The 25,348-nt window shown below is 40.5% G+C and overlaps 1 protein-coding gene across 7 annotated transcripts in view; it reads left to right on the top strand.

Moving 5' to 3' along the window:
* Positions 1-25,348, top strand: part of ASCC1 (activating signal cointegrator 1 complex subunit 1) — a 146,645-nt gene that overhangs the window by 44,676 nt on the left and 76,621 nt on the right. For 6 of the 7 annotated variants that reach the window (XM_072130804.1, XM_072130802.1, XM_072130803.1 and 3 more), the window contains exons 8-9: positions 12,377-12,501; positions 14,546-14,622. In XM_072130804.1, coding sequence (XP_071986905.1) covers positions 12,377-12,501; positions 14,546-14,622 — 202 coding nt within the window. Of the gene's footprint in view, positions 1-12,376; positions 12,502-14,545; positions 14,623-25,200; positions 25,225-25,348 lie in introns of those variants that run through there. The other variant, XM_072130807.1, reaches the window with a different exon arrangement.

Raw genomic sequence — 25,348 nt, 5'->3', positions numbered from 1 at the left:
TGCCCATACACATATGGCCGTGTGAATGTACCCTTAGATTGTGATCAGTGAGACTCTTCCAGATATACATGTTCACTACCTAGCAACTCGGCTAGAAACTTGGAGCATCGTTTAGGTCACCATTTGGGTAGCAAGTTAAGTCATTCTTCAAATTTACTGATGGCAGAAACTCTCTTATGGAACAACCTAAGTTTGCCCCTTTTATAGGAGTTCTTAGATCACAAGGTAAACTTGGCCTTACATCCACAATATACAAAGAAAGTATCCAATACCCCCCAACAGACTTGAAGTATCAAACTCTAAATCCAAGCTTAACTGATGAATGCTATAGCGAGCCTTGAGATTCTTCTCTTCATGGATCTTCTTCAGCCGACAACAAACTCATCTCCACCAATGATTCCTCACCCAAGTCTGTTTATGCAGGATGGGTAGGAAACAAACTCCTGGTTGCCTTAGAGGAACATAGGAATTTACAAATTTTTGGCATATGGTATGGATGTGCCCGATAATTCATTCTTTTTGGAACAAGGTGGTCTCTTTGTTCTCCACAGTTACAGGTATTCCCATCCCAGTAACTACTGAAATGTTTCTACTAGGAGTCCTAATTGGGGCAGCATCACATGCGTATATTCCTTAGATTGGTTGTTTTCTCTGCTAAAATGGCAATAGCTCTGCACCGGATGGTCCAGTGTCCTCCTTTCCTTTTGATGTGAAGGAAGGATATTTTCATGATCTAATATACAGAGGTCAGACCTGTCTGGATACGTTTATCAAAGTGTGGGGTGATTGGCGTTATTCTCCAGTTGTGCTGACTCTTTTTTTTTTTTCTCAACTACAGGGATAACTGCTGGGTTGGGGAGGGGAGAAGTTTGGGGAATTTGATTGGTTTGACTGTTTCTGTCAAATGCCCTTTTTTCTTTTACTTTCCTGTTCAAGATTGTAAATCTTGTTCTTTAATGTTTACTTATGTATTAACTGTACACTTTCAATAAAAAAAACAGTTTTCTACTGAACTGAGTATCCATTGAGCACTATGATAGTATGTTTCTGTTTCATATGCTTGGCTGTGTGCGGTGGTATTAAATTGTTTAAGGGGTTGGCAGCACTTTTACATCAGTTTCCCATATGCCTTTACCACCTTGTGGATAATTGCTGAATGTTCATATAGTAATTTGGTATTGCTGCTACTTACTTTTGTACTGTACTGTGTGTAGACTCTCCATGCTATTTTGTTTACATGTCTTAACTCTGCTGAATAGGAGCAGCTGTAGCAGGATAGTTATGACTCGCCCTTCTTCTTTCCCTCCCCTTTTCCTCTCTCTGTCACTGAGGCTTGTGGGCAGCTGTTTGTGTATGCAAAGAGTAGCATGGTGAGAACAGGGAAAGGCTGAAGCTATCAAAGAGGCAAAGATACAGGTACATATACATGCAAAGACATGTCTAATAGGAAAGATTTATTGAAGATTGGCTCTTTCTGATGTTTATTGGTGATTTTTTTAATGATGGCAATGACAGATCTTTTGGGATCCTCTGGTATTAGTTATAGAAATTTGATCTCTAGAGATTATGTTGATCTGTAGATTGATTACTCTATTATGCAAGTAAAGGCTCATTTTATTTTGACTTCTTTTGTATTGACACCTAGGTGTTATTGGTTGCAATTGAAAGACCTATGACCTTATTCAAACCTAAAACTATGCAGTTATATATAACTATGAATATGTAACACCTATACTGGGAAAACCCATTGAGGGTGTAAGCCGAGGGTGGGAAATGCATTGGTCACAGCTTCCCAGTACATAGCCAGCCAGCCTCCTGTAGTATATAGCCAGCCTGTCCCCTGTGGTATATAGCAGGCCCCCTTTAGTATACAGCTCGCCAGCCTCCTTTATTATATAGTGTGCCAGTCCCCTTTAGTATACAGCCCGAAATACCCCGGTAATATATAGCCAGTCCCCTTTAGTATATAGCCAGCTAGCCCCCAGTTTTCCCAGCACATAAAAAATAGACTTGCATACTCACCTTCCGGTGCCCCCACTGCTCCATGCGGCTCCTATTCTTTCTTCTCTCTGCTGTAACAGCCGGCAGAGGCGTGGCCATGCCCGGAGCACACTATGAGGTAATTGGCGGCCATTACACTGCATCATAGTGTGCGCCGGTCAGCAGAGCCAACAGCCATGCTTCTGCCAGCTATAATACAGCAGAGAGAAGAAAGAAGAGGAGCTGCGCTGAGCATCCGGGTACACTGGAAGGTGAGTATGTAAGTTTATATTTACATAGACCCGAGTATAAGCCGAGTTAGGGCTTTTCATCAAATTTATTGCTTATACACTAGTATATACGGTATTACTCTTTTCTTTCTCTACATTTTGGGACCCATATATCGCTAATCCTGTCTAAATGAAAGGTTTTCTTTAATTTCACCCCTTTTTGCTTGCACTTTATTCACGCTGTCTTTATAACATGATGTGTGGGCTTGGAGCAGGTGACCGCACAAGGCTGAGGCCAGCGACTGGGTTATTATGAAAAAATGTTTCAATAAAGAACTTTGGTTCAACAACCTAGTATATTTAACAATGCTCTGCTAAGCACATGAGGGCAGGCAATTGACTGTCTGAAGTGTTTTAATTATCTACAATTTGGGCTATGTTTTTGTGACATTTGTTGCAACATGTCTACATTAATTCCATTCTTGCAAGGGCGCGTTGACCTGACAGCAACCACTTGGACCGTGTAAGTTTTCTTGGAGTTGTAGAGAATTTGTTCATTAACGATTCTCCTTTGGCATCTACAATATTGACTGGTCTTGTTTACTAGTTACATTCAGTGATTTAATCCTATAATTTGCTGCTTGGCTGCACGGTCTTTTGTCTTGGGGATGTAACAGTCTAACATAGTACATGTGATTCTTAACCTCTGCAATATTGTACTCTTTTCAGTATGCAGCTTACATACTCTGACAGATACTGTCTTGTCTTCCCAATTATAAAATGTTGTGGAAATGGCTCTGAGATGTTTCATGGCACCAAGTCTTCTACAATTGAAGAGGACTTTAACGGTATATGAGATTTGTTTATATTTCATTTTGGTTCAGTTTTTGTGCAGACCCACCATCAAATGTGTACAGGACCCCTGCGACTCTCCCACGATGGCAGAGACTGGGTTATTTTATTATTATTACTTAAACTGACCAGAGGTGTTACAGGAAATCTACAATTTTGTTTTTATGCATTGTGAACCAAACATACCTTGAGAATGCTGTAGCTACACTTATGCAGAAACGTATCTTGTTTAATCTCTGAACTAAGTGGTTTTTCTCAAAAAACATTTATAAAATTCATGACTTTGGGAAAGCTGGGTAATGCTGGCTGCCATACATAAACACATTACATGGAGCTTCCTGAACTGTCCAGACAGGACTAATCAACCTGACCTGGATGACTCATACACAGCAGCCTGGTGATGGTGCAGCGATTGATTACTTCGGCCTGTCAGGGACAACACAGTGATGACATATTCTCGGCTTATGCTGGGCGGGACAAAGTTAGAGCATTGCATAATTAGGGTGAGGAGACTGCTGAGGCAGCCACAGCAGAGAGAGAACCTTATTATCATAATAATTGTTTTTGAGATTTCAGGGATTAAACAAAGATATGTTTCTACATCCTCCAGGTATCTTTCATTCTCAAGGTATGTATGGTTCACAATTCATTAAAACAAATGGTAGATTTCCTTTAAGTACCGTAGTTGCTTATCTCTATCTCTTCTCCTGCTTCTAGTGGGGACAGAAGAGCAGAGTTCATGCCCATGTGGCAGATAACACAGTGCTCTGTATCAAAAAAATGAACAAAACTGATGAATATGTATTAATCTACAAAATTTTAGATCTACTTGCAGCTCAACCATGCTGTAGCCTCATGCTTTGTACATCCCAATAGGTTATTTTCCATTTCTAAACTGAGCTATAACTCCACAATTTACCACTGTCTGTCCATGCTTTGAAATACACTCAAAAAAATCTTGTTTCCAAGTAAACATTTAGTGGGATTTATTGATAGGCCATCAGGATCAAATAAATAATTTGAGGTTTGACATTTTGGGACATTCACTAATCTTATGATTCCATTTGCCTCTGGCATCAGATTCTACACAGTGAAAGGCTATGAGGCTTATTTGCTTGTGTGAAAAGCGCCGGATATCAATTTAAAAAAAAAATATATATATATAGACAATGAGATGAAAAATGTAGATACTTTTGGAGAAGTTTGGAGGAGGTGCTACTAATAATACATTTCTGAAGTGCCAATTCAGGGATGCTTTTCTCTTTTATCTGCAACACACGTTGAACACAAGGCCAAATACTGCCTCTAACCCCATTTTATGTGGCCTATTAGGTCTTCAGCATCGTAATATCCATGGCCAGATCTTCATTGGAGCCCCACATGACCTTGGCAGATAAAGTTGATGGTGAATCATCAAATTTCCCAAGTAAAACTGTCCAGTTGCCCATGGAAACCAATCAGAGTTTAGCTTTAATTTTAAAAATGGCTGTGGGAAAGTGAAAGCTGTGCTTTGATTGGTTGCCATGGGCAACTAGAACAGTTCCCCTCTAAAAGATTTAGGATAAATCTACCCTGATGTCCTTTCTTTACATGTCAGTCCCTTCTGCTTGGAATGTTCCTGGCAATGGTGGGAAGGTTGATTAGGTGTTGGGGAAATGGTGAAGTGATTGAGCGGAGAACAGTGTGGGGATGTTAATTGATTGAGAGAAGAATGTCACTGGCATGGCGGAAGGGAGGTGTTTTTTCGGAGGAGGAATGTCACAGTTATAAAGTCTTTTAGGTACTGTCACGGCGAGGACGCCACCGCCTCGTCACATGACTTGGGGTGCAACTGTACGGGTTAATTTAGCCTACTCAAACTTGCGCTGGCCTTTCACTCAGGACACAAACTGAGCATAAATCACACCTCATACATGTAGCTCCAGCACCAGCACCAGACCCGCTGCCACCACTTATTGCATTTATACTGGGACCAATAAGTATCCCACTCTACATCCACTCCTGCTTCTCAATCAGTCACCTTGTCACACCACTAGACATGCACACTCAGCTCTCTAGCAATCACCTTGTCACACCACTAGACATGCACACTCAGCACTCTAGCAGTCACACAGCTAACCACACTTCACAAGGCTATAAGTTCACAGAGCATACAGGGACCAAAATTAAAGTGAAAATCTTTAATTACAAAAAGTTGATCAGTGCGTAAAAAAGATATTAAAAACAAACGAATTACAAAATAAAATGACACACAACACGGCAAAACAGTTATAAAATAAAAAGGGGGAAAAATAACAGAAACTTACAACTTAAAGTAAATCCTGATTCCCTGGAGGTGGGAGAAATAGGGAACACACTCAGCTTGTCAAGCAGCCCCCAAAATGTGAACACGGTTTCCTGTATTTCATATTGTTTAATATCTTCTCAGTTTGGTTCAGGTTTTAGAACCTCCCATTCATTAATTAGTCCAGAGGGTCATTCTGGATTGGGCAAAGTGTTAATGAGGGGGGAGAGTCCAGGAATATTTAACAGTTCTTTGTTTCCAAATCCCTAGATTCAGGGGGGAGGTGACCAAATGGCTTTTGAGGTCACCACAGAACATTCTGCAGGTCAGAGTTTATCAGGTTGTAAGGATCTCCAGGATGTTGTAAACAAAGCCTAGACGCTTCAATAGATGCCACATATTTCAACAAAGTTTGTAATTACCCTATAGTTAAACCAGTCTTAAAGCTTCACAATTAATATCTCCTTTTTTTTTTTTTTTTAATTTCATTCTCTTTATTCAAAATTTTTCTTGACATTAACATTCCAGCATACAAAACATCAGGAATGAACAACTGTTAATTATACATTGGTTGTAGGAATACACAAACAATTTTATACTTTGTTTATCATCAACCATATTCCACATATCATAGTCATCATCCTGTTCCTTCCGCTGATTTAAATATTACCAAATATAACCCCATAACCCCCCCATCCCAATCCTCCCACCCCTACTCGGCAAAAAAACCAAAAAAACAAAACATTATTACTCTTATTGACCTCGGGAGTCCTCCTCCACATCACATAACCATCTTTTTTTCCATGCCCCCTCTTTCCTTGCTGCGCCATACTTTATTTTTTCTAGAATTTTGATTCTATTCACTCTATTATGCCATTCTTTGATGTCGGGGGAACTGGATGATATCCAACCATAAATCAACATACTTCTAGCAATCTGTTATACAGTTAATAGCCATTGTATTTGGTTTCTGGATCCCTTTATTTCTGTTGTATTTCCAATATACAATCAATATCTCCTTGACAGGTACTATTCACCCCTTGAAGGCAACCACTGATGTAGCCCTCAGCAACTTTGACACCACTGCCCTGAAATGTACAGTGGATCCATACTGATCAGTTTAATAGTCAATATGACTATTGACAAACTTCAAGACTGCATACATATTGCTCTTTCAGATTCCAAAGAAGATCCGTTAAATTCTCACATTGACATGTGACTATTCTCTTTTAATATGACTTCATTACTAATTGTAATATATATAAAAACTTTCCTCCAGCACTCCCCACAGCTCATTTTCTCTCCGTGGCTCCGGCTTCATCTTCTTGTGTCTCTGGCTTTTTCCTGGCAGTACCGGCAGAGGTGGCAAAAGCCACAATAAGAAAAGGCCAGAGCCCCGGGGAGAGGAGGAAGTTGAAGGTAAGTACAAAGTTTATTATTTTTAAGCGGGCTCTGCTTTACATTTTATTAATGAAATGGCTCTGCTGGAAATTTTATTCACCCCTTAACGACTTGGCCTTTTTTAGTTTTTTCACTTCCATTTTTCACTCACCAACTTCAAAAATCTATAACTTTTTTATTTTTCCACATAAAGAGCTGTGTTATGGCTTATTTTCTGCGTAACAAATTGCACTTCATAGTGACAGTATTTAATATTCTATGGCGTGTACTGGGAAGCGGGAAAAAAATTCCAAATGCAGTGAAAATGGTGAAAAACCACATTTGTGACGTTTTCTTGTGGGCTTGGATTTTACAGCTTTCACTCTGCGTCCCAAATTACATGTCTACTTTATTCTTTGGGTCGGTACGATCACGTGGATACCAAATTTGTATAGGTTTTATAATGTTTTCATACATTTAAAAAAATTAAAACCTCCTGTACAAAATATTTTTTTTTTATTTTGCCATATTCTGGGGCCAATAACTTTTTCATACTTTGGTGTACGGAGCTGTGGATAGTGTCATTTTTTGCGAATTTTGATGGCGTTTTCATTACTATAATTTTTGGGACTGTGTGACCTTTTGATCACTTTTTATTAATTTTTTTATATTTTTCAAAATGGCAAAAAAATGCCATTTTCGACTTTGGACGCTATTTTCCGTTACGGGGTTAAACGTAGTGAAAAAACATTATCATATTTTGATAGATCGGGCATTTTCGGACGCGGCGATACCTAATGTGTTTATGATTTTTACTGTTTATTTATTTTTATATCAGTTCTAGGGAAAGGGGGGTGATTTGAATTTTTAGGTTTTTTTATTATAATTTTTTTTTTTTAAACTTCTTTTTATTTTTACTTTTACTATTTTTCAGACTCCCTAGGGTACTCTAACCCTAGGTAGTCTGATCGATCCTATCATATACTGCCATACTACAGTATGGCAGTATATGTTGATTTTACTCCCCATGCATTACAATGTGCAATTAGCACATTGTAATGCATGGGTTAAAACGAAGTAGCCTCGGGTATTCGGAACACCCGAGGTTACCATGGCGACGGATCGCCGCTCCCCGTGACGTCACCGGGGAGCAGCGATCCACAACAAGATGGCGGCGCCCATGCGGCGCCATCTCTTTGAAGCCGCCGGCAGCATTGCCGGCGGCGATCGAGGTGAGAACACCCGCGATCGGTGCTAGCACCGATTGCGGGTGTTACCGGTAAGCCTTTGCTGCAATATGCAGCAAAGACTTACCGGCTATGGAGAGGGCTCGGCCCGCGAGCCCTCTCCATGCACCGGGACCCGGCGCGCGCCGTACTAGTACGGCGCGTGTCGGGAAGGGGTTAATGAAGAAGCTGCTGCTGAATGTTATATTAATAAAGGAGGCTGCTGGACATTTTAGTAATGAGGGGAGGCTGCTGGACATTTTAGTAAATTGTCTGCATTGCCCACCCTAGGCTTATACTTGAGTCAATAACTTTTTTTGTGGTAAAATTAAGGGCCTCGACTTCTGGTTGGCTCATACTCAAGTATATGCGGTGGTATTTATTATCACTTGTTCATAGCCTTTATGAATTATGCTTTCTAATCCAAAGCATAGTGAATCCAAACTTCTATATATCACAGTATATATTTTTTTGTTTCCAATTAAACTTTATAAGTTAATAAAGTGTTCTTAATGAATTTGTTGTAATGTGGTATGGCAATAATGTAATTGCATTTCTTTCATCTGTCTTCTTCAATTTCACGACTGGTAATTTTACAAACCACTGATATAAAACCAGAAGGATTGTGGAAAACATACGATAATGCTACTCCAAATAGCTCTGTTATTAAAATGTGCCGAGCAATCTCTTTACCAACTCCAATACTTGGTAAAAAAAATTACTAAATGTGAAAGGGGTTATAATCTGTTCACAGTCATTATACAGACAGCTATGATTACTCTCTGTGAAATCAACGAGGCATGCACCTGTGGGACATCACATGACCATGGAATAGATTTTCTGCACAGGAAGTAAACAATGAAGCTTCCAATAGGATGACCACAAGCAGAGATCTAGAAACAAGTGAGATACTGATAAAGTATATTGAGCATTCCATATATCAATTATTTGCTGACTATTTTAAAGATGGCTATTTTTCTCTTTAGGCATCTCTTTAGGGCGCCCCAGCCATTACCCAGGGACTCATACTATAGACACCAAAGGGGTTGCCCCAGGGAGATTCAGTACATCAGCCTCTCCCTCCTCTTCTTGCACGCACCACCCGCTGGAGACCTGCCAGGCTGTAGGACAGCCTTCCGGTCCCCATACCAAGCACTGTGACACCAGCGCGCCCTAGGCCGCAGCCAGCCACTCCGGTATTCTGGGCCCTGGCTGCCTCCAGGCCCCAAGAAAAGGCTAGGCCTGGTGCGAGATGTTGCACTTGCGTGTCACTTACGTGAGAAAGACATGGTACCGGTATGAAGAGGTCAAGTTGATTTTGGCAATGGGTGGTATTCAGCAATATTTGGTGGAAAAACCTTGGCGTCATTGACACCTACCTAACAATCTTAAGTAGATTCCTAAGTCAGTCAATTTTGGGATCTAGTTACATTGTATTTGGGATTCTGCTCCCAGCCAATGGCGACTTGATGTGAATAGCCAGCACTGTCATTCTACCACAATCTACTGTAACTAGACATCCATAGTGTCCATTACAGATTCAGACAAAAATCCTCATGCTTTAATTCCAGGCTTAGACTAATCCTAATATATTTTATATGATATGCCATTATGCTGGGAATGTTTATGTTTATGTTTGGGAAGGTTTATGCAAGAGATTATTGTCTCTTGCAGCCCCTTCATTTGGAACAAATACACACTTGACGTGGCCATTTTTTCTGCTGGAACCCCCTTTATAAATTGATTCTATGCACTAGTGTGAAGAAATCCTAAAAGATGTTGGTTTATATAGTTACTTTATTTTTTACAACCAACTGTTATTTTCTGCAGCTCAGAAATTGTTTAAAAAAAAATGTACAGAATAAAACACATTCTCAGTTATGACTTTATGCTACCTGCTGCCAACTGGAAGAAAATAAAGTACAGGCTGTAATATAGTTATGGTCCAAGCCTTACTGTTATAGTATTGAGTCATTTGAATTAAATAGCAACAGTGCTGCTGGCAAGGTAAATAGTTTGATAGGCAGCCAACGTTGTGTGTAGAACACTTTTGATAAACTACCACACAGTATGGATTGTGGTGCCAAAGTTTGGGAAAGTTAATAAGTTCTGTTATGAGAGCTACTACCCCAGCATGAATGTTAAATGCTTTGTATGTTTTAATCCTCAAAAATATAGATTGAGAGGTTGATCTAAAAGTTCATGTACACAACTGTTAAATGGGTAAAATATCAGCCCATTTTTTGTTTACTTTATACAGGGCCGGTGCCAGCACTGGACATACCAGTGCAAGTGCCGGGGCCCACATAAGGAATCCTTTTGGGTGAGGGAGACTGTATCTAATAAATCCATAGGGGGGCAGGAGGGTTTTAGATAATATAACCATGTGGAGACTTTGCATTAAATACTTATAGGGCTTTTTGGGATGATAAACTATGAAATATTTTAGGGTACAGGAGAATTGTTTCTGAATTTTTAATGCTGCCATGTGAGTTCACCGCAAAGGGGCCTACTGAGGCCCTGTCACCCAAGGGCCTACTGAAACCTGAAGCTGACCTTGACTTTTTAGCATCTCTGGATGACACCTATCCACAAAATAGTGGCTTACTTGTTGATCGATGACGGTCTCAGTGATGAAATCCCCAAGGATAATAAGAACGGAGATCTGTTGTTCCCTCTCTTGTCCCCTGATGAACAGAGGAGCTTGTCGCACATGCATCACCTATTCAGCTCTAACTCACGATGGAAAAAGCAGAGTTTGATTATCTTAGTGAGAGCAAAAGAGACAAATAGAGCAGCTGGCAAATGCAGGACTGGCTGTTCTATAAGTCTGGGGTACAACTGAATCTAGTTTTTGTGATCTGAACGGGTCCCATCACTGAGACGCCCACCAATCACCAAGTGACCTTATTACCAATCAGCCAATTGCTTGTTGTCACTTTAGAACCCCTTTAACTGATGAGTGTAAATATTTATATAATATATATATATATATACTGTATATATACTATTCCAAGATAATGGAAAACACAAGTAATCAAACAAGTGTCAATCATCATGAAAACAGAAGACAAGATAACTTTGCCACTTCCAACACTACTCTCATCCCCAGTTGGGCTGCTTATAACAGAGCCAATTACTGACCATAGCAGTGACCCAAGACAGGAAATGAACAGGCAAAAGGCTTCTTTTAGTAAAGACTTTGTTGGGTGGGGAAGGGGGGGGGGGAGACCTAGGAGATATCAAAATGAAATTGATAAGTATCTCTTTTTGGGATTTTCTTCATACCTATAAAAAGTACTTGTTTGACAGCCCCTTAACCATGACTGGGCTCCAACAATTTGCAAGAGAATTAAATTGCTCATACTCGGACGCTGTGCACACCTACAAACATTGTTTGATTTTGACCATATTTGTCCAGTAGTTACAGCTTATGTAAGTGTGTGAAGTGATTTTCTGAACTGACAAGCAGCACTATCTAAATTGTTCAAAGAATTAAAAAATGAGCTGATAATGAAAATAACCAGCTTTTCTTTTCTGGGCCACCATCTTCTATTATGCTAAATAGTTTTCTTACTATTACTGCAGTGCGGATGACACTAACAGATTGCTTTCCAGCCACCTCTTGACCTTATCATATGCATTTTCACACTGTATAGATATTGATGACCTCCTTTAGTTTCTAATTAGTGGAGCAAACTTGCTGACTTTGCTTCAAGAATTCTTCGAGTGCCTGCATAACAGATAAATAATTTGATAATTGCATCAGGTTTTTTTTCTTTGTTTTTTTTACATTTATTTTGCTTCAGGAAATCTATCTGATCCCCACTGATCAGCTACCTCTTTGTATCCTGCTTCCGCCTGCTGAGTGACATAATACGCTCAGCAGAGGCAACAGAAGCGACGTCTGATGCGTCGCTCAACCGGAGGGAGGACGATTGTGATGTCAATGTTTATATAAAGACAATGACATCACTGGAAGAAAACCCCTAATGTCGGCAGCAACCAATCACTGAATTCTCCCGTTGTTAACTACTGCATTCAGGGGGAGGAGTCGTCACCAGGTGACTTTTCCCATTGTAAAAGACTACAGTGAGACATGCCACTTGCAAGGATATGTTTTCTAAATGCTATGGACTATTCTGATGTTGTAGTTTTACCATGCTTATACTGTGAAATTGCTAAATTTTAATAGTAATTTTGTGCAAGTTTTGGTAAAATGTGCTGCACTATTATGCCAAAACATAAATAAAATAAGTCTTAACAGTTCTTACACAAAGCGATGATTGCGTGACAATATCTCACACAGTTGCCCATATTCAGTGTTAATGGGCACAGATATGCATGCCCGTTTTCAGCTGTCATCTGTGTTTTGTGCATCTGGATTGCAGAAAATATATAAAATCTGTCTCTCTTTTCTGCAGGTTGCAGCTCATAGCAGATCGCCTCATGCAGAGATTTGTGAGCTCGGGGCTGATGCTAAAAGACTGGGACAGAGTGAAACTTCACGCTACAGTTATGAACACTCTGTTCCGACGAGATCCCTTAGGCAAGTGTTTATGTCTTCCTGATCATTGTAGGAAGAAAAGAATATGTGTATTGTTCATTTGATTAATCTCCCGTGTTTTTAGCTTTCATATTATGTTGTCTTCACATTACTAATGTTCAAGAAGGGAAGTAAAAGTAACAGACAAGTGCATCCAATACACAGTGATATTCCCTGACAATGACAACAATGTTCAGTGCTTAAGTGACAGTAGAAGACTGCAAGGTTATTTGTGATGGATAATAGACCTTTACACTGGTTCAGATGTTCTGAAATATAACTGTCTGAAAACTTTTCTACATGTTTTTCTATGGGTCATCAAGATTTTAGCGCCTGGGGTAAGCATCACGTGAGCTTTAATGTTAATATAATGGCCATGGTAGCACATTTTTATAGGTGGTCATATGTGATTCTTAAATTATTCAAGTTAACAGGAGGCAGGGTTTGCGTTGACTACGGTAGGCGGGGGGCTGCCTTGTCTGCGGTAGGCGGGGGGCTGCCTTGTCTGCGGTAGGCGGGGGGCTGCCTTGTCTGCGGTAGGCGGGGGGCTGCCTTGTCTGCGGTAGGCGGGGGGCTGCCTTGTCTGCGGTAGGCGGGGGGCTGCCTTGTCTGCGGTAGGCGGGGGGCTGCCTTGTCTGCGGTAGGCGGGGGGCTGCCTTGTCTGCGGTAGGCGGGGGGCTGCCTTGTCTGCGGTAGGCGGGGGGCTGCCTTGTCTGCGGTAGGCGGGGGGCTGCCTTGTCTGCGGTAGGCGGGGGGCTGCCTTGACTGCGGTAGGCGGGGGGCTGCCTTGACTGCGGTAGGCGGGGGAGCTGCCTTGACTGCGGAAGGCGGGGGAGCTGCCTTGTCTGCGGTAGGCGGGGGGTTACCTTGACTGCGGTAGGCGGGGGGTTACCTTGACTGCGGTAGGCGGGGGGTTACCTTGACTGCGGTAGGTGGGGTTACCTTGACTGCGGTAGGTGGGGTTACCTTGACTGCGGTAGGTGGGGTTACCTTGACTGCGGTAGGTGGGGTTACCTTGACTGCGGTAGGCTGGGGTTACCTTGACTGCGGTAGGCTGGGGTTGCTTTGACTGCGGTAGGCGAGGGGTTACCTTGACTGCGGTAGGCTGGGGTTGCTTTGACTGCGGTAGGCGAGGGGTTACCTTGACTGCGGTAGGTGAGGGATTACCTTGACTGCGGTGGGCGAGGGGTTACCTTGACTGCGGTGGGCGGGGTTTATTGATGACAAGAGGCGGGGTTGTCTGACTGCATCCTAAGAAAGAATAAAAGATGATTTTGCATTCATGCTGCAACCTAGAAATATGCTAAAAAAACACCTCCAGGGGATGTACATATTACAGGAGAAGGTTTCCTTAAAATTCACTGGGTCCCATACAAGCAGCAGAAGTAAAAATGTACTTTGAATGTGTGTGTGTATGGATGTAAGTATTGTATTACACATGAATAAAGATCCCTGACACCCTGCTTTTATAGAAAAAAATCTATATTTGCTGAGCAGCATTAGATTTTGCTTTGTTTGTAATAAGCTCTATAGGGTTTATTTGCCTCTTAAGGACATTATGAAACAACGGCTAATAAGAGCGCAGTCTTCAGGCATGAAACACATAAAAATTAGATCTGCCACCAGTAAAATAAGTGTTTTGTTGCGGCTGAAGCAAGGAAGGCATTGTGACAGCAACCCGGCACTGTATTCCAGATAACCTGCATAGTCATTACTATAATAAGGCTCTATTATACTCTGTCAGTAATGCTTTTATGATCTTTCCTGATCAAGAGGTTGAGATTAATTCTTCAAAGATGTAAAGGAGCAGCAGAGGTATAATAAAGCTCAGGATATTACCAAGGCCTTCTCCTTTCTTACAGCTTTGCTGTTGTGTACGGAGGTAATGCCTGCTCTTTATTAAAACACCAAACTTGAACCTCTTTGCCCTCATTATATGGATCTTTATCTGCAGCAGCCACACTCGCCGCCATGAAAGTATTATTTTCTTTTATTACTATCATTTAGGCTGCATAAACACCTAGTTATGTGCTTCTCTATTTCACAGCTGAAGAACGAAGCACCATATCCCCTGGAAGGCCTGGCCAGAGAAGGGAATCGTTTGATGCCAGGAATGTCTTGAAGGTCAGTGGCCATTTTTCCTTTTATTTCTACATCTGGATCTGTATATTTCTAATATGCTTTGTGTTTTAATTGATCATTATTATCCATATTTCCCTTTGCTATGAATAGAAACTGAAACTTTCCCGTGCACTTTGTTGCTTTGCTCAAGATAGGGGGGAGGTCTCTTACAGGCTTATTTCCCTTGAGAATCAAAGGATTGGGCATATCAAAAAATCTCAATCCTTCTTTGCCGCAACATCTACCATCAGGGGGAGTTGTGAGACATCCTCTTCAGAACATTGAAGGGCTGGGACACTCCTTTACATAAGTTGTCCATGTGCCTTTGCCTTGAAGATAATCACTGCATGTTCATCAAGTAATTAAGCAATCCTGCTACTTGCTTTTATACTGTGTGTGCAGACCCTTTGTGCTTCTTTCTTTACATCTCAGAGCTCTGCTAAATAGGTGGAGCCTGCTGCAGTAAAGTATGGCTCGTCCTGCTCCTTCCCTCTCCCTGTCTCAGCCTGTATGGAAAGACTGTGAGAAGAAAGAAAGCGTGGCCTCACGTTAACATCATGGAGCAGAGGCAGAGGGCAACTGTGTTTGTAAGCAGAGGGCAGCATGCTGATAGCACGGAAAAGCAGCTTTTATAGGAGGAACACACAGGTACATACACATGCAGAGAGATGTCTAAAAGATATTTATTGAAAAGTGGACAACCCCTTTAAGTGACAATCCATTATAACTGAAGTTGATGGGTTTTGCCAATATTCTTTTAATGTCTTGACACCTTTATTCACATCTGTCATCGTACTGATAAAACGATAATGGCTGCATTTTGTCGCTTAGCCCTCTCTAACCAAAAGTAGGCAATAATTTGTTATGTTTGTTATTATAAATTTGTTACCTGCTTTACCAACTAAAGGGTTATTACTGTTTTGAATATTTTTACCATATCCACATTTTATCCACAATGTGTGGCATATCCATTGTTTATCCACAATTTGTGGCATAGCCATAGTTTATCCACAATTTATGGCATGTCCAAAGATTATTCCACTAATAAATGTTGGTCCATGGAACTGTATAACTGGATGCAATGGTGAAACAAGGGTTGACAACTTACTCATTGATAAGAATTCATTGCCATTTGTAAGATGGGCTGGGTAGTGTTCACATTTGCCATGCACACCATAATTTTAAATGAAAAAGACGCTTACTAATGGTTTTTATCTTAATAAGCGACTTGGAAATAATATACTCCAAAAGGAATGATTTCTGTATGAATGCTTTGGTTTCCTAGAAAATCAGTTATCACCCATTTATCACCCACTTGCTTAATAAAGTGCAGCGGAGCCACAGCATCCTTTCCCAAGATAGATGAGCCTGTGCCTGTTTATGCCTATTCGTGGTTATCTCGTGGTTATTCGTGGTATAAGATGACAACTAAACTAAATATGTTCGTTGACAAAATTTAAAAAGAGATTATGTGATTGTGAACCAGATTTAGAGGCAATGTGCCATCAAAATCAACACGGGAACTTACTCATAGATCCAAGGATTGTGACTGTGATAATATTCTTATATTTGTTATCCATGGTCTCCTTCTTTATCAAATCAACTTATAAAATGATGCTAATCAGCCTGAAGGGTTCCTGGGGATTGTTACTAGAGCACCTCCGTGCCGCAGTGTGCAAGGAGTACTTCCCCCCTTTCCCACTGTGTGCTGAAACTTCATCTGCTACAGTGATATTACATGAGGGAGGGGAAGGTGCTGATGAGGCAGGTGGAGGGTGAGACAGTGTACCATCCTGTGAAGTTTCAGCACGGAGGGTCCCTGGAAACACATTCAGAGCTTTTCTGGCTCATTAGTTTAATTTAAAAAGTAGATTTTTGAAGGAGGAGGCCGTAGATAACAAATATAAGAATATTAAAAGTTTTGAGCCATTTTGAGGGCACAACAAATTTTTAGTGTTATCCATGTTGTACACTGACTACTTTACATTGTATCAAAGTGTCATATCTTCAATGTTGTCCCATGATAAAATATGAAATATTTCTAAAAATGAGCAAATTTTATGTCATATTTTGGGATAAATGACTTTGGGGAAACACAAACTCTATAGGATTAGAGCACTTCTAGCAGTTCTTATCTAGGATCCTTCCTATTGTTCTACATTCCCAATAAACTAACATCTTATTTTTTATCCTCCTGCTTTGTGTATTATATTTACCCCTTTTCCACAGCAAGAACATCACAAAAGCTTCCTGCCGTTACTCACTGTTGAGCGTTATTATTCTCAGGAGCATTGACTCAAATATCCCTATTTTACTACCTTTGATACATTTGTGTTCTGCTAGTACCTGCTATTTTCTGACACTTCTAGTTAGATCATTTTCTTTGGAAATGTGTCTTCAGGGATTGTGGGCTGTAACTTATCGCCATACTGTGGATCTCCAGGTACTTAGAGGTGAGCTCGCTATGTACGGTGAAATTAAAGTGGTGTTAGCAGTAAACTAACGCAATGAATTTAGTGCTCATTGAACCCACTGTGTTTTTAATTTGTTTTATAATTTATAGGAAGGAGAAAAACTTTTTCAGACAGATACCATTTGTTCTCCCCTAATGTGAAATCTGGGAGCTCTAGTAAAAACTCGACTTGTAAAAGTAGCATTCACAAAATAAATTCTCTGCTATATTCCTAGCCGTGGGGGTGTTTTTCATGCCATATGGAGGGAAGGAGGTGGTTTTTTTGATTTGTAAAGTTTATATCTTTGAAGGAAGGAAAAGAACAATACTGTATATTACACTGCACTTTCGAAAATCGAGTTAAAGTTACCATTGCACACTAATTTGATCAAGAGGCTGGTAAAAGGCATGGAGTATCCTAAACTTAAAGGGATATATCACCAATTTTTTTTTTCTGTAGATTTAACCCATTCAGGATCTGGCTTTTTGAGTTTTGAGTGGGTTGGGGGAGCAGTTGTGCCATTCTCTTGCGGGATTTGGATTTAAAGGACATCTACCACCAGGATAGAGGAACTAACTGCTGAACTTCTATCCACTGGTGATTCTTAGGTTAAATGCTGGACTATGCTTGACTACCAGCCTTCTACCGTGTTTTTTCTTTTTTTTTGCGGGGGGGGGGGGGTGTTTTTTTTTAAATACTTTGTCAGTTATTTCAATTGATGTGTCTTCTCGTCTTCTTGTATTATGACAACCATATTGGTCTTCTGCTTTGGACTGTTCTTGCGTTAGTGTAGTGTATGTGTTAACTGCAATTTTCCCTATCCATTGGTCTTTTTCTCCAACCCATCATCCATATATGTTCTTACTTCATGCTTGTTGCTTAATAGCTGTTGTTTGACATATGATACTTTAATAAAGTCACGGTTGCCTATAGGCAGCATTATGACAGCGCATATGTCAAGCTGTATTTTAGATTATATGGTTGGCATTGAGCCCGGGATCTAACAGGATTGTTTCCAGCACTGATTGTGGCAGTTAGAGATAGGTGTCTGCTGTATAATACAGCAGATACCTGCCATGTATGTTAAGAGCTAAAGCAGTATATCTTTTCCAGAAGAAACAGATTCCCAGTTGAACAGTAGACAGCACTGTTGAAATGTTTTTGCATCTCCTCAGTACAGTTGAATAGATATAGTATACTGGTTTGGCTGTAATCCCGCATAATTTCATATAAACCTTTAAAGCTATGCCTGTACATGTGTTATCTGCACAGACCAGTCATTAAGAGGTGTAGGTAAAGATTTCCTTACCTTACCTTGGCAACTAGTTTTTGCAGAAACATTTGATTGCTACATGAAAGTCTTAGATGACAAACTTACAAGGAGTCTTCTGTAAGGTTAGACAACCCTTTTTCGAAGGTTGATTCTGCCTGATCACCACTAAGGGAAGGGAGAAGGCAGGGCCGGGATGAGGGGTAGGCAAGGGTAGGCGATCATCTAGCGCAGTGGTGGTGAACATATGGCACGGGTGCCAGAGGTGGCACTCAGAGCCCTTTCTGCGGGCACCCAGGCCATCGTCCAAGGAGAGAGTTCATTAAACACTGAATCTTCCTACAGTCCCAAGCAACTTAAGAGATACTGCTCTCAGCGCTATTTTAAAGCAACACTTTATTGACTGTTTGGAACTGCAGGGAAAGTAAGAAGGTGTTGACAGAACTGCATTATCTTTGGAGGTCCTCCTGCTGGACCCACCGTTCTTCCTGTACAGAGAGACCCTGGAGAGAAGCTACAATGATAGTTTGAATTTGAACTCCTTCTGTCAACTGTACTGTTGGCCTTAAGGGGCAGATAACATTGAAAGATGTGGAAGAACAGGGAGCAACAAGTTACTGTTTAAAATTCCATGTTGGCACTTCACGGTAAATAAGTGGATTTTGGTTGAAGTTTGGGCACTCGGTCTCTAAGAGGTTCGCCATCACTGATCTAGGGTGCTACCCTCAACCTTCCATCCTAGAGGTGCTACATTCATTGCAGGTATATGCAACAACCCTGCCAATGCATAGGCTAGGTAGGTGTTGCAAAATTGTCCCTTTTCTTGTTGGGAGCTTTCTGGTGAGCCTGCTCAACTTACTCAATTATTGCCCTGGTAAGCTTTGTAATTGCTGCTGGAAACCACTGCCTGGGAGGGCAAAAGTTAAGATGTTGATTTTCTTTAACCAATGCTATCCTTTGTCTTATTGTAAAGCAAGCTGGAAGCTGACTGGAGAGTGCTGCCACCTGACTAGGGGAGCATAAAAACCCCTTGTAGGCAGCAGCTTGTGGTTTTGGTCAGTATATTTCAGAAGCAGAGGAGAATGGAGCAACTTGCCTCCTTGTGATCCCTGGATCAGGCTGCTTCACCATCATGGGCTCCCCAACCTTCACCACCCAGGGATCAGTGTATATACCTCAGGGGTTTCCCCAGTGAGAAACTTATTCCATCAGCCTCTCCGTCCACTTTTCTTGCACACACCACCTCAAGGCCGCGTAAGCCAGCCACTCTGATATTCTGGGCCCCGGCTGCCTCCAGCCACCTGAAGAAAGGCCAGACCCCGGTTGGGGATGTTGCATATATATTTATATTTGTGGTATTGCAGGTATTTTCACTGGAGGGACATATTTTTCTATTCTTGCTATACTTACTGCTGGGAGACCTTCTTGTAGATGATCCCATAGCAGTTGGCCTCGTAGATTTAATTATGATTTTTAATTGGGGGGGGGGGCATTTAATTGTTTTCTTCAGGATCAGGCCTTATTCTGCTGTATATTTGCTATAATTTTTCATGGGGTGGGGGGAGCACAATTTTGCGTTCCTGCCTATGGCGCCAAAATACCTTGTCATGTTACTGCTTATGCCATAAATGTGCGCTTTTAAATTCTGATTTTCTATTTTGTTTACTGATTATTTTTTTCTGTAACAAGGAATAATTTCGTACAAAAATCCACTTGGCTTCCTTTGGTTTTCACCACCTAGATCTGCATGATTTTAATGGTTTTATCCTGATATTTTACAACATGGTGACTTGTTAGTACATTTTCAAGTTATTTTCTTTTTTGTAGTTGAGCATGACCTGCAATTGAAAAAAACAATATCTATTCATACAATCTTGACAGCAGAAACAACTATTTTATAGGGTTTTTTCTTTTCTTTTTTAGTAGATTTATGTGTATCCCGGGCATTACATCTCTTACTGCTATAAGCATAAAACCCTTTAAAGGGAATGTGTCATCTGATAATGAACTGTTGTTTTAATCAAGGTTTTGATATTTTGGTAGCTTTAACATAAAAAAAAAATAAAAAATTATGGTTCACTGTCAGGGAAAATAAAAATGTACCATATTTTTCGAACTATAATATGCACCTTACCCTTAATGGAACCTCAGATTTAGTCATCCAAAAAAAGGAAAATATACTTAATAGTCATAAACTTCTTCTCCAGCCCCTTCCTTTTGTCCTGACCTATTACAGAGCAGAGCATGAAAGGGTTTAAGCCTCTTGTAGTGGCGTGCAGGGAGCATGTGATCAGTCCAAAAAAATACAGTGATTTGGCCATGTTCACCCCGGCCACTGTGCCTCATAGTAGGCCAATGCAACAAGAGTTCAATGGAAGATAAAACCTGTGTATCGGCACAGAGCATTCATACAGAACTTTCCCATAGATGCCAGTGAGTTATTTGTCCTATTGTGTATCTGCAGGGACATACATAGAAATCATCAAAGCAAAAATACGGTTTGTCCTCATCCCGTTCCATTTGGGAACCATATTTTTCGAACTATAATATGGACCTTACTCTTAATGGCACCTCAGATTTAGTCATCCAAAAAAAAAAAAAGGAAAATATACTTGACAGTCATAAAAGGAAATTTTTAGTTGGTCACGCAAAAGTACAGCGCACGCAGCCCTGCTACATCCATGTGCGCAGAACACACAGCCCTGCTACATCCATGTGCGCAGAACACACAGCCTGCTACATCCATGTGCGCAGAACACACAGCATGCTACATCCATGTGCACAGCACACGCAACCAAGCTACATCCATGTGCTCAGCACACACTGCATGCTACATCCATGTGCGCAGAACACACTGCATGCTACATCCATGTGCATATCACACACAATCCTGCTACATGCATGAAAAGCACACACAGCTCTGCTACACAATATATCCATTTATTCACACACATGCAAACACACACAGAGCTCTTCTTTATATTTGGTCCCAGCTGAAACTTCTTCTCTAGCCCCTTCCTTTTGTCCTGACCTATTACAGAGCAGAGCATAAAAGGGTTTAAGTGGGTTGTTGTGGCTTGCAGGGAGCATCAGTCCAAAAAATACAGTAATTTGGCCATGTTCACCCCGGCCACTGTGCTTCGCAGTAGGCCAATGCAACAAGATTTCAATGGAAGATAAAACCTGTGTATCGGCACAGAACATGCATACAGAACTTTCCCATAGGTGCCAGTGAGTTATTTGTCCTATTATTTGTCCTATATGTCTGCAGGGACATACATAGAAATCATCAAAACAAAAATACGGTTTCTCCTCATCCCGTTCCATTTGGGATATGCCACTGTGTCATTATTTGCTTTTAATTAATATAGTTGTAAAGTATTTTTGTGTACTGACTTGGCAAGTGACCTGTGCAGAATTGAAGTTGCTGTTTGCCTGCTATCCAACAGCTTGTAATATTTCTATTGGGCTTCTGTGTCACAAATTTAGCAATTCCAATTGAAACATGCAATTTTTGCTGAATGCTGTTTTTTATGGGCCTGCTGCATTTTTGTGTGATCACAGCATGCTATAACCCTGGTGTTTTTGTGGGTTTTTTATTCCCCATCGACATCCCGTCAGCTTTAATACAATGAATGTGTACTAGTCCAGCAATTATCATTACCGGTTCACCAGAGCTTTTCTATACTTTCAATTACTATGTTTATATACGGCTCTTAGATTTATTTTTATTTCTTTTGTAAATCTTTCATATTTCATTTTGTTCTGTGCAGTTTGTTTAAATTTCCAGCTAGCAAAATTGAAGTACAAGTACAGCCTGTATGTGCACACTACTATGTTACCATATTCTACTTTATGTTCAGTTGGCCTTTACTCCATGTATTGTAGTTACTCTGCTGGACAGGACTTGTTAGAATATTGATTTTTCTTTTATTATTTCATTGTGAATGGTAATATTAGATAGTTGATTTTTTTCCTAGTTTAAAATTATGTTCTACTTTTATAAATATACATGCAGTCCCCAGGTTACCTACAAGATGGGTTCCATAGGTTTGTTCTTAAGTTGAATTTGTATGTAAGTCGAAACTGTGTATTTTATAATTGTAGATCCAGACAAAAATTTTTTTTGCCCCAGTGACAATTGGAGATTTTTTTGAATAAAACTTCATTACAGACACTTTACAGCTGATCATTGCAGTCTGGGACTCAAGTAAAGCATCTAGAGCGCCTCACCAGAGATCACAGGGAGCAGAGGTCCATCTTTAACTAGGGGTTTGTCTGTAAGTCGGGTGTCCTTAAGTAGGGGACCACCTGTAGTTTAAATCAAATCTAACATTGAGAAGGCAGAAATCTAAAATTCAATGCTTCCAGCTAATTCTAGCCGAGAAGGAAATGTTATGTTCTTTTCTCTACATTGTGATTATACAAAGAGCATCACACACTGACTTTATAATAATAAATGTATAGAACATCCTGCAGCGATGAATATACATTTCAAGGATAATTATGTGCACAAATAGCAACCAGTGCACAATAATAAAGGAATATCATCTCTTCACAATTGCAAACCATCAATATATGTACTGGGCTAAACAGACATCATGGTTTTCTACCACACATTGGGACTGATAAGGGGGTATTCCCACAAAGACCAAATTCTTTGACATTCACAGAATGACAAAATAACACATTCTATAATTCAATGTTATTAACAAAAAAAAACTGCATTTCACAGATGTAATTCTAGCCTGTCTCATTACTGATGTATTTTTTTGGCTGTCCTTGGATCCAACCATAATCTCAATTATGATCTTCTGTTCTATAGACTCTAAAAACATGGTGTCATGGTAAAGATAAGAATCTCATCTTTGAGATCTCATCGAACTTGTGCTTGTGTAAGCTACAGAAACAGCACAAGCCTGATGCAATCTAAAAGATGAGATTCTTCTTTGCTCAATTTTATAGGACATAGGGGTAGATTAGGAGGTAAAAGGGTGAGATTTTACATCTATGGTTACTGTATATACTCAATATAAGCCGAGTTTTTCAGCACATTTTTGGTGCTGAAAATTCCACACTTGGCTTATATAAAACAATAAACAGAGTACTCACCATTACGACGCACCGGGCGACTTAAAATTGTGCACTGGCAGGGCCGTGCTCACGAAGCTGTTGTGGGCCTGAAGCCACGCACATGAAGACAGAAGAGGAGCTGCCCGGGGCGTCTGAATGGTGAGTACTAAATTTATCCATTTTATGTGCTGGACATTCTGGTGGCTGGCAGGCTATATGCTAAAGGGGGCTGGCTATATACTAAAGGAGGCTGGCTGCCAGGCTATATACTAAAGGGGGGCTGGCTGGCTGGCTATATGCTATAGTGGGGCAGGCTAAATACTACATGGGGCTGGTGGGCTATATACTACAGGGGACTGACTATATACTACAAGGGACTGACAATATACTACAAGGGACTGACTATATACTACAAGGGACTGACTATATACTACAAGGGACTGACTATATACTACAAGGGACTGACTATATACTACAAGGGACTGACTATATACTACAAGGGACTGACTATTAACTACAGGGGGCTGGCTATATACTACAGGGGACTGGCTTTATACTACAGGGGACTGTCTTTATACTTATACAGGGGCTGGCAGTTTATATACTGGGCAGGCTGTGACCAATGCATTTTCCAACCCAGGCTTATACTTGAGTCAATAGGTTTTCCTAGTTTTTGGTAGTAAAATTCGGGACCTCGAATTTTTTTTTTCTGTTTTTATTAAAGGAAATTTACCACAGGGATGCAGTATTGGACATCAAGCATAATTACATGCTGGTGTGTGCCCACTAATTACTTTTTCTTGTAATGGCCTAGTTTGGGGGAAAATTGTCTTTTAAAATTATGCAAATGAACCTCAGAGGCCCCTGTCTGTCAGAGAAGCCGCTTTTGGCTCCATCTGACATCACTCTCTCTCTGGCTGGGAAGGAGGAGGTGAAAGACCAGATCCTGTTTCAGGGGTACACATTAGCATTTAACTGTGCTCGGGGTACAAAACTGTATCAATGTGGTAGATTTCCTTTAAACCTTTTCAGTGAAAAACAGGGTTGTATGTAGAACTTCGCACAGGCCTTAGCTTGGTAAGCGTTCCTTGTATTGTAGACATGATGTATGGCTAGTTTTTGTCGTTTGTGTGTCGTAGACCTGATCTTTCACTTCTTGATGAGATATGCAATCCATCCACATATCCATATCCCCACTGAGGTTCTATGCTCAGAATTGTTCTATGTCAAGAAGATATCAGGGGGATGACATTTCCAGAATATTGCAGCTGTGCCATAAGTTACTTCCCTGGTGTCTCTGGTTTCAAGTCAAAGGCTCAATTAACATATCTCCATAGTGCTGAATATTGTTTTTAAACCCAATAAAAAAGAAATACAGTCGTGCCATAAATCATCTGTCTTCTGCTAAATACCATTGCAATAAAAGTATGCAATATTTCTATATTAAGAGATGGATCAACATGTCAGAATCAACACATTTTAATTTTGGGGTAGTCCAGGAGACTTACTGCCTAAGGGCTGCGTAATAATTCACTGTCAGTGACTGCTTATCACTGCAAAGACAAAGACACAATCTCTTGTGATCCATAGCTTGAGGCAAAAAAATATGCCTTTGCCAATAGACAAAGGCGGTGATATTCCCTGAAGACACATTTCCTTGGGAAAGGAACTAATTGGGAGCAGTCTTCACTTCCACATGTGTTCTTCTCCAAAATGTATATTTGTGGATTCAATATTCTAGTCATGTATTTTTAATGCATATCATTTTTTTTCATACTCAATTAGTTGCTTTAATTAAAGAGAACAGACACAATAAGCTGCAACTTATAAGCCAGAAGCAAAGCAACAGTAAAATTGTTCCACAAGTCCTTGTTCAGGATGAAATTAACTAAGGAAAATAAACCGATAAAGAGGGTCCCCAAGCATCTTCCGC

The sequence above is a fragment of the Engystomops pustulosus genome, chromosome 11 (genome assembly GCF_040894005.1).
Source record: "Engystomops pustulosus chromosome 11, aEngPut4.maternal, whole genome shotgun sequence".
Lineage (NCBI taxonomy): Eukaryota > Metazoa > Chordata > Amphibia > Anura > Leptodactylidae > Engystomops > Engystomops pustulosus.
The sequence above is the reverse complement of the archived record's forward strand: the minus strand, read 5'-3'. Positions and strand labels throughout refer to the sequence as shown.